At 48.8% G+C, this 13,977-nt stretch overlaps 1 protein-coding gene across 1 annotated transcript in view; it reads right to left on the bottom strand.

Annotated features, from left to right (window-relative positions):
- The window catches only part of LOC131560176 (zinc finger protein 664-like), a 37,335-nt gene extending 23,799 nt beyond the window's left edge, over nucleotides 1-13,536 (bottom strand). The window contains exons 1-3 of the mRNA XM_058808841.1: nucleotides 13,461-13,536; nucleotides 11,606-11,687; nucleotides 10,783-11,419 (exon numbers count right to left, since the gene is read on the bottom strand). Coding sequence (XP_058664824.1) covers nucleotides 10,783-11,419; nucleotides 11,606-11,660 — 692 coding nt within the window. The 5' untranslated portion in view covers nucleotides 11,661-11,687; nucleotides 13,461-13,536. The remainder of the gene's footprint in view (nucleotides 1-10,782; nucleotides 11,420-11,605; nucleotides 11,688-13,460) is intronic.
- Between the last annotated feature and the right edge of the window lie 441 nt (nucleotides 13,537-13,977).

Here is a 13,977-nt window from a genome sequence, read left to right as displayed (position 1 = left end):
ACATTTCCCAACCTCATGTGAGAAACCATTTTCATTTTCAAAAATTTAAAATATTAAGATCTTTTCAAAATACAACAGAAGATTTAATAAAGAAAATAACACAGTGGCGGGAGCAAAGGATTCCGTCACCATGTGCTTATCTACAAAATGGATGTTCTGTCTTTTATACCTCTTGCCCCTCCCAAAGTCTTGTCAATCAACTCCTTCTGCACTTTCCAGGGGTGGAGATCACTGTCTTACACCTTGATTGGAGGTCAGGTGCTGCCATAGTAACAAGCCAACCCTCCCAAATGCCCCGACTACAGAGGCCATCCTGTGATAACAATGCAAGGGGGAGGAGAAAGATAACTATACATCTAGAAAACTTCTCTTAACGTATATTTAATATTCACTCCTTAACTGTGAGAGTCAACCATAGAATTACTCATCTATAACAAACCCCCCTTTTCTTTTTCTAGAAGTAATTTTTCTCGAACAATTAAGTAAAAAACTTTCTCTGTCTCTTGAATGAGTCATACCAGCATCTGTTGATGTGGGCAAGGACAGTGGGAACAGCAGAAAAAATCTCAGATTTTCCTTAGACACACCTATTTGGAATGGACAAAAGGGCATCAGAGAGGTCCAGTATGGCTTTGACTCCCACCTACTGTGCCTATGTGGCTGCTACCCATAATCAGTGTGTGTTAGGGATGAGCATAGAGGCCAATTCAGTCCTGCCCTCCAGTCCCTGTTGAATTAAAAGACAACTGAGCAAAGATAAAGGTGTGGTATGGCCTTTTGTCCCCACCTTACCATGCCTATGGGGTTTCTACCCACAGCAGGGCTATGGAGCCTTCTTGGTAGTGAACAAAGGGGCCAACCCGATCTTGCCCTCTATTCCTTGTCTTACTTCTTAAGGATGCTGCCCCATTACCTTTTACAGTCCTTTGTGTACTTCTCCTCAACAGATGCTGGTAATTCTCACCACTAAAACAGGAAGACAGTTCTCAAGCTGGTTGGTGGAAGCTTGACTCTACTTTTTGGTTGTCTTGGTGTTTTCCTGCTGATCTTTCAGTCTCTGCTTGAGAGTCAATCTTGTTTCACCCAGCTTGGGTGTTATAGTCCACTCTTTGGGTTCTTGTACTGGGCCTTTGACTCTGTTGCCATGAGTCCATCCCCGCTCTGCAGTTCACACGGCCGATTCGGTGGTGAGCAGTACCTGAAAGGGACCTTCCCACTGAGGAGTTAGAGGCTGATCTCCCCATGACTTATTCATCACCCAATTCCCAGGATTAATATTATGGATTCTGAAATCCAGGGTGGGAGTTTGAGGAATTGTCCCTTTATGCCTTAGCCCTTCTAAGGTTTGTGCTATGGACATCAGTTATTTCTTAGCATTGGCTTCCCCTTCCTCATAGGTGGCAACCTTCTGGGGTGAGGTCAGGAAGGGTAACCCAAACATCATTTCAGCGGGTGACACCCCCAGATCTGACTGGGATTGGGTTCTAATTCTTAATAAGGCCATAGGGAGACATTTTATCCATGACATTTGGGTTTCAATCATTAGCTTAACTGGAGCTCTTTTAAGAATTTGATTCATCCTCTCTACCAACCAGAACTCTGTGGATGCCATGGAGTGTGTAATTCCCATTTTATTCCCAGGGCCTGAACAACTTTCTGCAATATCTTCCATGTGAAATGAGTTTCCTGGTCTGAATCAATCCTGTTTGCCCTCCCATATTGGGGAATGATTGATTCTAGAAGTGTTTTACTCACAACACTGGCATTGGCTTTCACAGTGGCTACCACCTCTGCCCAATGAGTCACGTGATCTACTATCACTGGCAAAAACCTCCACCATTGTACCTGGGGAAGCTCGGTAAAGTCAGCTTGGATGTTTTGGAAGGGCCTTAAGGCTAGTTCTCACCCTCCCCTGGGTGTTTTCCTCACGATTTTCTTATTCACTTTTTGACATATCACACACCGTTCAGTTACTTGCTTAGCTATTCTGAAAATTCCTATGCAGCCCAAATCCCTTAGAAATTGATCACCTAGTACTTGTGTACCCCAATGTGTTGTTCCACGTATGCCTTCTAACATTTTCCTGGCAAGGGGTTTATTCAATATTTGTCTCCCACCTGCTCATCTCCACTTCCCTTTGTTTTCTTTCTTGACTCCTATTTCAATGAGTTCTTCCTCTTCTGTCCCACTGAATATGGGGACTTTTTGCATTTCTTTTATGGGTGTTAATACCATTATTAGTTTATCTGTCTCTGATTCAGTTGCATTTTTAGCTTCAAAATCAGCTAAATTGTTCCCTCACGCCTCCTGAGTCGCCTCTTTTTGATGCCCTTGAACATAGACCACTGCTACTTCTTCTGGCAATTGTAAGGTTTCTAACTCTTCTAAGACAAAAGTTTCGTGAATCAGTCCCTTTCCTTTTGAATTTAATAGCCCCCTCTCTTCCAAAATTTTTCCAAACTTATGCACTATTCCAAAAGTGTATTTTGAGTCCTGTATATATTGTTCCTCTTTTTCATGCTAATGTTTCCAGACTTTGTTTTAGGGCACACAACTCACACACTTGTGTTGACCAGTTGGAAGGTATAACTTTCTCTTTTCTATGGCCTCTAACCCTTCATGCCTTATAGCGTACCCCAATACTCTGTGCCCCTTTATTACCCATGAAGATCCATCGAGGTACAATCATTTTCCACCTTGTAGTGTTTGATCTGTTATGTCATCTCTTACTCTAGTTTGATAGTTTATAGCCTCTAGGCAATTATGTTTTAGTTTCTCATCTGTTTCTCCATCCAAAAACTGGGCAGAGTTGAGTTGGTTACTCATGATTAGCTCTAAACCATTTTCTATTAAGATGTCTTCATACTTTAGCCTTCGGGAATCAGTGAGCCATTTCTCAGCCTTTTGGCTCAGGATACTCCTTACTGATTTTGCGATATATATCTTCAATTTTCCCCCAAAAGGTTAATTTTTTGCTTTCTGCTACGAGTATGGCAGTAACTGCCACAGCCTGAATGCAGGTTGGCCATCTCTGGCTGACAGGGTCTAGTAAATTTGATAAATAGGCCACTGGTTTCCTGGACCCTCCCCAGTCCTGGGCTAATACTCCATGTGCTACCCCTTTTTCCATATCCACAAACAGATAGAAGGCAGGATGACTCAGTGCTGGTGAACTGACAATGTTTTGCTTTAAAGCTTCAAACTTTTGTTCGTCATCTTTTCTCCACCTAATCTCTTCTTCCACTAACTTTTCATACAAGAACTGTATGGCCTGCATGCATCCTTCAATCCATAGCCTACAATATCCCAACAAGCCTAGAAACCTTCTGACTTCTCTCTTTGTTTTTGCTGGTGGGAGTGAGACTAACCCCGTAATTCTCTCAGGGTTCAGCCACCAGCTCCCTTGACAAATCACATGTCCTAGGGAATTTTACTTCCCTCTCTACAAATTTGAGTTTCCCTTTTGATACCGAAAGTCCCTTGTCCTTCAGAAAATTTAACAACACTATGGTGAATTCCCAAACTTCTTTTTTTTCCTGTCCTGTGAAAAGGAAATAATTTACATATTGGATGAGCTTTATCTCAGGTTTGATGGAGAAGAATTTTGTTACTTCTCCTAGGGCTTGACCAAAGAGGTTTGGAGATTTGGAAAACCCTTGGGGTAACCTAGTCCACCAAAACTGTTTCTTACTCCCAGAATCAGGGTCCTCCCATTCAAAAGCAAATATAGCCCTGCTTTTCTTTGCCAGTAGACCTGCCCAAAAAGCATCTTTTAGGTCTATGAAAATAAACCACTGGTGTGCTGGGGGGATATTACTCAGTAGTGTAGAGGGGTTAGGCACTACTGGGTACCGATTCACTGTTTTGTTGTTCACTTCTCTCAAATCTTGAACAAGCCTGTAAGTCCCATCTGACTTCTTTACTGGTAATATGGGTGTATTATGGGGGGACATACATGGTTCTAAGGTCTCATCCTCAAGCAGATCCTGGATCAGTGGCTGCAGTCTTCATCTCCCTTCCAGGGAGAGTGGGTATTGTCATACACAGACTGGATAGCTGTCATCAATTAATTTTATTACTGTAGGTTTCACGTTCAATTTGCCTCAATTTTTTGGTTTTGCCCACACCATCTCATGAATTTTGCCCTCATCCTCTTCCCTTATTCGAGAAGTTTAACTACCATTTTTCCTTCCTCTGGGAGTATTAAAATGCTTAGCTGAACTTGTAAATCTCACCCTAATAGATTGCATACTGCTTCTGGAACTAATAGAACATCCCCCATAACTATTTATTTGTTTCTTCAAACTTTATTTGCTTTATAACTGAGGCTTTGAACCTTCCTTTAGCACCTACTACTTGCACAGTATCTTGACCCTTTTTGCACCCCTTTGGGATTCTACAAAGACAAGATCTTTCAGCCCCCATGTCTACTAAGAATTCAAATTCTTCCTCCTGGGGATCTATTTTTAAAGTTCTCAAGGGCTCCTGATGGTATTCTGTCCCCAGGAGGTACAGCCCCTGACACCCCAAGTCTTCTGTTTCTCGATTTTTCTCAGTCTCATAGACCCTCAGCTCCTTTTCCCTCTGGGGGCAATTCTTTCTGATATGCCCACTCTCTTTACAGTAAAATCAAACTGGTTGTAGGTTCCCCTGTTTCCCAAACTCTCCTTTTTGTGCCCAGTCCCAGGGAGCTGAATCTCCCCTCCATCTATCTACCCGCACTTGGAATCCCCCTCCCTTACCTGGGTAGTTCTTTATGTGCTGGTTTCCTTCCCTAATGGCAGTTACCATTACCTTGGCTTTTGCCTTGGCTTTCTCTTCATCCCTCTTTACATACTCCTTCTGTGCTTCTCTTAAAAGATCCTCTACCCTCCTTTCTTGCCAACAATCGAGCTTTTTTAACTTTCTCTGTATATCTGGCCAGGCATGAGTGACAAAATTTACCTTCAGTAAAATCTGTCCTTTAGTAAAATCTGTCAGGGTCAACTCCTGAATATTGCCTCGTATTTTTCCTCAACCTTTCTAACCACTCTGTTGGGGTTTCTTCCCTTTTTTTCTGCTCATCGAAAGCCTTACGGGCATTTTGATTACATGAAGCTGCCTCTTTGACACCACTTGTAATCAGTGTTCTATCTTCCTCCATTCTTTCTTCCCCCCAGTGCTCTTGTGGTCCCAGGTGGGGTGCACTGTGGGCATTTTCAGATCCCCTGGAGGTCCTTACATATGCTCCCTTTCCCATATCCATATCTCAGTTGCCCAGATCATCTGTCTTTCTTCTGGTGTGAATAGCATGGTCATTATTGATTGTATCTCTTCCCATGTATAAATATTGGGCCCCAGAAACTGGTCTAACTGTTCCACTAATCCAGTGAGGTCCTCTAGTAATGCCTTCAATTGTTTCTTGAACATTCTCACATCAGAAGAACTGAGAGGCACTGTTACAAATCTAATTCCTTCCACCACCCCACACAGGGGTATTTCCCTCAGGGGATATAATCCTGCTGCTTGGTTCACATCCCCTGATCTGCTTTCCTCTCATTGTGCCACCCTGTTTGTGGTGTTTTGACTAGGCCCATCGGGGGTAGGGGAAGTGCATCTGGGGCTAGTGGAGGTAGAGGGGGTAAGTGTTCGAATGGGTCCCATTCTTTATTTTCTGATACCTTAAACATGCTCACCTTTGAGGGTAAACTCTCCCTCCCACAGCATGCAGCATAGTCATTCTCTTCCTGATTGAATTGTTTCTTAGCTCTTACATGGATGTTTAATGCCTGACACATCCACCCTTCGTCTGACCCATATCCCAGTATACATGATTGCTCCTAATTTCCCTTCTGATCAATTCTACCATGCAATTCTGAATCACTTTGAGCTCATCCGTATCTCTGGTATTTGGGTCATATTTCTACCAGGCTAGTTTCCTTCCCAGTGAGCCATCTGGGAGTATACCTATTGGTACCTCTTCAATTTCTACTCCTCCCCTTGGGGATTCTCTATTTGCCCACAGTCCCATCCTGACTGGCCGATCACAGGCCCTGCTCCAACAGAGCCCACCTTTCCAACCACAGGCCCTCTGGACAGCACCTGCCTCTCTCAGAAGGGAAAAGGAAAGGGGGGCAGGAAAAAAAGAAACAAGGAAAAGAGGAAAGAGAAGAAAAGGGAAGAGAGAGAAAAAACAAAAAAACTGTACTTCTCTTTAGACAAGTAAAAACAAAAAAAAATCTTACAATCCAGGGGCTTCCATATCACCAGATTGGTCCCTGCCCTTCCTCTCCTCCTCGGTTCAATGCTCTGGTCCCACGGTCGCACTCTGCTCCCTGTCCCGCCTGGCTCAGCTGAGCTGTGGCCTGCCCCTGGCCCAATTCCCCTCAGCAGCTGCAGTCCCACCCCTGGGCCAACCTGGCTCAGCTTTCGTGGCTTTGCCCACCCTGATTCGAGTCAGAGACTTCCATCCCACATCTGACCCAACTTGGTTTGGCTTCAGTGGCTCCCCCACCCCAATTTCGAGGCTCAGCCTGCCCCAGTTCAGGAGTTCCTGCTCCTGACCTTACTCGGCTCAGCCTCAGCAGCTCTACCTGTGCCGATTTGGTTTGGCTCAGCAGCCGGCCCAGCCTGACCCCCTCGGTTTGGCGGCTCTGCCCTGACATGACTTGGCTTGGCCGGACTGCCCCGACCCCCTTGGCTCGGCAGCACACAAACTGTTGCACCAGCTCCTGGGTGACTCCTTGCAGCAAACCCCTTGGCAATCACCCCGCTTCCAGCCTGGCTTCGGCTGGCCCTGGAAATTACAGCGCCGGCTGTGCCCCAGAGGCTGCCCCCGCTCTGAGCACCGCACGAGCCACCGCGCCATTTGGAGCTCATCGGCTCCCTTGGTGTGTGCTGGATGGGAATCCTGCCACAGGTCCCCAATGGGTGAACCCAGTTCCCAAGTCCCCACAAACCCTTCAATCCTACATGTCCCACCAGCCATGGGGTCCTTGTCTATGGGATCTCCACTTTCCTCCCCACCCATGTGTCCCGCTGTTCCTTTTTCCTTTCTACCATCCAATATCCTGATGTGTCAAGGGACCAGGATAGATCCAGTATATTACTAATGTGAAGCTCATGTTCATATACTGGAATTATGGAGTCACAATCTGGCCAAAAATAGTTATGTGGATGTGCTCACCCCCCTTCCCCTCTTTTCTTTATCCCAAAGTCTCCTGGTTTCTTTGGGCTTCCAACCCGCAACCATTGGTGGAACTGGGAGAGTCCAATAGCCTCTGCCCAATCTGTGGTGGGGCACGCCCCTTTTGAAAACTCCTAAGACCACCAGGTGTACTTCCCAGACGAGTCCCAATCTGTGAGAAATTATACTTACTTCCAGAAATTTAAAACGATTATTAAAACCTTATAAAAAAATACAACAGAAGACTGAATGTAGAAAATATTATGGCACCCAGAGCAAAGGATTTTTTCCCACCTTGTGCTTGTCCACACAATGGATGTTTCGCCTTTTAACCCTTTAGCCCATCTCAAAATCTTGTTAATCAACTCTTTCTTCTCTGTCCAGTGGTGGAGGTCACTTCCTTTACATCTTGATTGGAGGTCAGGTGTTGCCATAGTAACAAGCCAACCCTCCCAAATACCCCAACTACCAGGTAACCCTGTGATAACAACACAAGGGGGGTAAAACAAACCTGTAAATCTATAAAACTTGTCTTAACATATCCATAACATATGCCTTTTGTGAGAGGCATCAACCATCACATTACTGATCTATCACACAATTATTTCAAAACTGCTTCCTGTTTCAGCCTGACTGTCCCTGCAAAGGAACAGGACATTCTTCATGCATTTCCACAAGGTCAGGCTTCTTATTTCATGGTGAGTCTGGGATGGAAATGGCCTTATTAAGAAGGATAAAAGCAGAGGAAATGGATTAGAAACTCTTAGAAAAAATTACCCTTCTTACAGACAAAGTTCACACAGTTATTCCTTGCATTTCTCCTTTTCAGATTCTTTCAGTCTTCTACTCTGGGAGATGCAACTTGTTCTGCTGCTTATCATGAACTGATTGTGTTCTTAATTTATATCAGCACAAGAGATGTGAAATCATCTAAACTGAAAACAGAAAGAAACTGCCTCTGACAACCAATTTTCATGTACTAGATCCCTTTCCAGTTGTCTATGGAGATGTGTGAATGATTATCACACAACTCTCCATTTCTGGCTGCAGCTTCTGGAGATTCTTTCTCTGAATTCAGTCAGGGTTGCCTTCCCCAACAAGTTCTGGTACCACCTCCTGTTTTCCAAGGTTGGAACTGTCACAATGAAAACCTCACCAATGGTACAGCTCCCCAGTCCACCAGGAAAAGAAAGGACAAGCTGTCAAGTTCTCCTAACCTTTGTCTTGCTTTGCTGCAAGAGTCCTGCTGCAGGCACAGTGCGGAAAGCCAAGAGAAGCTGCAGTTGGTGGCACATCTTGTGACAGGAGCTTGACCTCATTCTCCAGGAAAGGTTCTTTAAAAGAGCAGACAAACTTATGGAGAAGATTCCTGGAAAACAGAGACAGCTTTCCAGAAGTGAAATGAAAATGGAAAGAAACCATCTGAAATGTTTTTCTCTATTTATTTTTATGCTCCTCTTTTCCATCTTGCACTACTTCTCCATGCCATGAATTCCAAATGCATCTCATCTCTAAGACAGGTGACTTAGTGAGTTTTAGACATTCTAAAATGCCATGAGCTGCACACAATTTGCTTTCCCCTGTTTTGGTTGGAAAGCAATGCTGGAGCCATCAGTGCAGTGCTTGGGTTGGGCACGAATCTTGCAGGCAGGGAATGTGCCCCGGCAGTGTGTGACCCTCAGCAGGGACAATGCTCAGCAATCCTGCAGGCAGGGAATGTGCCCCAGCAGTGTGTGACCCTCAGCAGGGGCAATGCTCAGCAATCCTGCAGGCAGGGAATGTGCCCCGGCAGTGTGTGACCCTCAGCAGGGACAATGCTCAGCAATCCTGCAGGCAGGGAATGTGCCCCGGCAGTGTGTGACCCTCAGCAGGGACAATGCTCAGCAATGCTGCAGGCAGGGAATGTGCCCCGGCAGTGTGTGACCCTCAGCAGGGACAATGCTCAGCAGCGTTGCTGTGCTCGGTCCCCATGGAACCATGCCAGGAGCAGCTGCTGAGCACAGAAGCCATCGCAGCCCCCGCCCTGCCCCAGAGCCCCTTGGCACGGTGGGCTCCTGCCCTGGCTCTGTGTGCCAGGAGCCGGCAGTGCTGGGTGCAGGGAGCCCAGGGAGGGCACAGAAACGCTGGGTGAGAAATGCTGGGGCACAGCGAGATGGGCAAGTGCAGCCGGCCAGGGCAGAGGAGCAGCACGCACAGGGGGCACAGCCTGCAGGGCAGATGACCAAGGAGAGAAAACAACAAACTTCTCAGGAGGGTGAAGAACAAACTTTTAGTGGCAAACTTCAGAGAATGAGGTACTTGGGAAATCTTAAACAGCATTGAATTACATTAAAGCACTTGACAAAGCACCGACTTCGCAAACTCTAACCCGTCCAGCTTCAAGTTATGCAGATTTTGAGAAGAGGAAGTCAGGAGAAGAGAGAGAGGGAGGGAGAGATCCACAGTCAGTCTTGGATCTCAGCTGCTGTGAGCTCCAGGGCCGTGGGATGTGTCAGTGTCACACCCGTGTCACTGCCTGACCTGCTCTGGTCCCTCTCTCAGGTGGGGTTTTTGGGGTGCCGGGTGCTTGGCAGCCACTTTGGGGCTGCACCAGAGGCTGCAGTGGCTGGGGTGTGGCAGTGACCGCCCCACCTATGCAGAACTCTCCCTGCCCCCAAACACACACTGGAGATGTCTGGGGCTGTTCATCATTTCTCTGCTCTCCAGCACCAAGGCAACGGACTCTGGCTACAGCTCTGAGCTCGAGCCCAAGGCAACGACCCCTGGCAATGGGACTCCATAGAGTCATTCCCAGGAACCCCCAAGAGCTGGGGAGTGCCCCAAAACTGCCTCAGAAACATGAGATACCTCAAAATCTCTTCAGGAATGTGGATTATTCAAAAACTCACTCAGTAATGGGCTCCCCCTCCCTTCATCATCCCCAAACTTTGGCTGTCTCACTCCAGACCCCAGCCCACCTCCCCAATCCCAACCCCAACTCATCCCACCACTCCTGGACATCATGACCTCCCCGGCCCCAAGCTGTACTTCCCCAATTTCCCACCTCCCAAACACCATCCCACCCATTCTGCCCCACCCAATGCCCATGTCACCCCTCCTGATTTGCAACCCACTTCGCCCAATCCCTTTGCAACCCCATTCCACACCAAGGGGCTGTGGAATCAAGGAATTTTGGGTTGGGAGTGAGTAGTTTCAGTGCTATTGAGGTGACAGATAAAACCCTATTGTCTCTTTGAGTGCCAAGAAAGGGAGACAACTAAACCAAACACCTCCAAAACCCCCAAACTCTCCCAATAATTTCCCTGAATCCCAGATTCCTCTGAAGCACATGTAAAAAGTGAGGCTATAGATGCCTTTGATGAATTTATTGATTTTTACCCCAATTTTCTGTGTTTTAAAGGGATGAAGATGAATACAAAGAAAATTAGGGTCAAAACAAAAGAATACCCAGCCATCTTCCCAATGCAGATCACCGGCAATGTGGGTCACCAGGGCTCTGACCAACATGGGTCCTCCCATGGGGGATGAAGCTGGAGCAGAGCATGAAGCTCGTCCTGCAGCTGGGGCACTCGCAGGGCTGCCCTTACCGGTGCCTCCGTTGGTGTCGGGTAAAGAACGAGCGGTCTGAGAAGCTCTTCCCACACTGGGGACACTCGTAGGGCCCCTCCCCGGTGTGGATGCACCGGTGGGTGACGAGGCTGGAGTTGTGCCTGAAGCCCATCCTGCAGTCAGGGCAGCGGAAGGGCCTCTGCTCTTTGTGAATCCGCTCATGTACAAGGAGGTGGGTGCTGGTGTGAAACCTCTTCTGACACTTGGGACACTCGTAGGGCCTCTCCCCAGTGTGGAACCTCTGGTGGACAACCAGGTCAGACCTGTGGCTGAAGCTCATCCCACATTCCGAGCACTCGTAGGGCCGTTCCCCCGTGTGGATCCTCTGGTGGCAGATCAGGTTGAATCTCTTCCTGAAGCTCTTCCCACACTCCAAGCACTCATAGGACCTCTTGCTGTCATAAAGCTGCTCATGAGCCACCAGCTCTGAGTTCTGGCTGAAGCTCTGTCCACCTTCCTGGCTCAGGGTGGGTCTTTCCTCCTCAGAGCACCCTGGGCTGGGTTTGCAGCCCCTCTTCCTGTGGAATCTCTGGGGATTTTCCTCCCTGTTGGATTCCTGCACTGTGAAGCCACGCAAAATGGCCTCTTCCACGAGGTTCTGCTGTGGGGATTTTTCCTCCCTGGTCTCCATCCTGAGCTCCTTCCCTGGGGTAGGAAGGACAAGGAGAGGATGGGATTTGCCTCCGTGCCAGAGGGAAGGGGAAGGAGATCCCCCCAGTGCATCCCCAGCTGGACGGTGTTGGCAGCAGGGCTGTCCTGCAGCCAGGGGCTGTGCTGGGCTGGGAGATGGAGCAGGAGAGAGGGGGAAAGGGGCACTGACTTCCTCCTCACCTGCCTGGCTGTCCTGGGGCATCTTCCTCTTCCTCCAAGCCTTCTCCTCTTCCATCCAGCCAAGGTTTGGGAATGGGAAATCCTGGCATTGGGAAAAACAAGGTGTGAATGCCTTGGGTTGGGGATTCCTCCCGCCCAAGTCTATCTCTAGAAGTCATCTGGTGTCCATAAAAACCTCCAAAAATCAAGAGTGAATAAAAAAAAGCCATCAGGAGTGTCCCATTTCCAGTCTTATCCCTCTGGAGTTCTGGTGGTCCCCTGTCTCAGGGCTGCTGAGGATCCCCACTCTCCAGGGTCCTGCTTAGGGATGCTGGGGGGTTTTGGGGTTCCCCTCTCCAGCCTCCCTCTGGTCCAGCTACTTGGGGCTCCCCTCTCTTCCCACCACTCTCTCCTGGTTTAGGGCAAATTTGGGAGAAAATCTCCAAAAGATTTTCCTCTAGAAAGCAAATTCAAGTGGCCCCTCTCCCAACCAGATTAAGAAAATATTTTCTCAGAGAAAAGGAGAAAAAACCTGTTTATTTAACAGGCAAAGTATTCACCAGCACAAAAAAAATAACAATATTAAAAAAAAAAACCTCTTGCCGCTCCAAAATAGATGACAAACTCAAAAAGTCCCTCTGTGGGCTGTAGCTCGGCTCCCTCAGTCTGTTATCAGTCTCTTATCAGTCTGTTATCAGCCCCTCCAGCACTGGAAATGCCGCGGCCCAGGCCCAGCCAGGTGGGCCACAGTGGAAGCTGCCGGTGGTGTTCTGGGTGTTCAGTCCAGAGCGGGTTTAAACAGCTCCAAAGAAAAAGAAAAACCACACTCCAGGGAACTTCTCTGCCTCAGAGAGCTAAAAACGAACTAAAAGTAAAGGAGAGCTCTGTCCTGCTGTCTGTCCATCCACAGACAACTGATACCTTAGGTTTTAAGTTTTTCTGTTCTGTTTTGATGTGCAGCTTTTAGCTTTATATTAAGTGTTACTGGGATCTTTTCTCAGGGTGGTGAAGACAAAACAATCCTGGAGACTCAAGGACAATCTCATCAAACTTCAGGCCCAAAGCATAAACAACATGGAAAGAAGATAGCAGGCAAGCAAGCAAGGAAGATGTAACTTCATAATTTGAAACTATTAATTGAGCAGTTAACTTCTATATACAAATGGACTAACTTATAAAAATGTGAGATCTCATGACCAAGCCCTCTTTTGCTCCCATCTTGGAGCCATCCAGGCAGAGCCACAGTTGTGGCTCCTGTGCTGCCAGGGAGTGGCCTTTGAAGGCATTTCAATAAAAATCAACTTTATTCCTCTTAGCTCCATCTGGTCTCTGTTCCAGCTCCTTAAGGCACCACAACAGTCCAGGAGCTGGAATGTGGAGGAGTGAGTGCAGTTTCTGAAAACAAACTGCTGCTTCTCCCTCCTCCCCTTCACTCTCAGAACCAGCCTTCAAGGTGCAGAACTCATTTCTGGGCTAAACAGACCATTGGGGGTACGAGCATCATGAAGTCACCCCAGGACACGCCCCAGTCAGGGTCAGGGGGTCCCGTCCCCGCCTCATCTCCGGGCTGCCGGGGCTCCCCCAGCTCCGGTATCGCCCCTTCCCCTCTCCCCGCCCCGGGGGTCCCCCGTTCCACAGCCCCGGCTCTCACGGGGATCCCCAAAACCAATGTCCCGCCCCGTCGGTACCGGGCCATCCCCACGTGGACCCCAGGGACCCTCCCGAGGGGCGATCGCGGCTGCTCTCCCCCCGAAAAAGCTCCTCTTAGGGAGACCCGGGGCTCGAGTCCGGGATCTGCCGGCTCCGAACCCTCTCCAAAAAAACCCTCTCGGAGACCCCTGGCTGGAGCCGGGGCGAGATCGGCCTCCGCCCTCACCTGCGGCTCGGGGCTGGGGGCGCTGCTCCCGGGGCAGGGGGTGCTGCCGGCTCGGCGTGCGGGCGCTGCGAGCGCCGCGATTCTTCCGCTCCCGCTCCTCCTCCCGCGGTAAACAATTTCCAGCCAACCAGAGCTTTTCTCTCCGATGACTCACCGGTTGCCAGGCGGGCCCGCAGAGCCCCGCGGCCCCGCAGCACCGGCTGCTGGGTGGGGGAGCCCCCGATCGGCCCCAGGGCTGGGCAGGGGGCTCGGGGACCCCCCCGGGGCGGATCCGTCCCCCGGCCCGAGCCCCAAATTCCGCTCCGGGGCCGCCGGGCTCTGCGGGGCCGCCTGGCAACCGGTGAGTCATCGGAGAGAAAAGCTCTGGTTGGCTGGAAATTGTTTACCGCGTCCTCTGATTGGCTGGAATTGTAAAAGGCGCTATGCCCTGCGGGTGGTCCTGGGAGCTGCGGAGTCCGGGCGGGAGCCTTTTCCCATTTCCTTCTGTTGTCTGAGACCTCTTTCCTTTTTCTTTCTC

The sequence above is a fragment of the Ammospiza caudacuta genome, chromosome 7 (genome assembly GCF_027887145.1).
Source record: "Ammospiza caudacuta isolate bAmmCau1 chromosome 7, bAmmCau1.pri, whole genome shotgun sequence".
NCBI classification, from domain to species: Eukaryota; Metazoa; Chordata; class Aves; order Passeriformes; family Passerellidae; genus Ammospiza; species Ammospiza caudacuta.
Note: the sequence above shows the minus strand (reverse complement) of the source record. Positions and strands in the feature narration are given on the sequence as shown.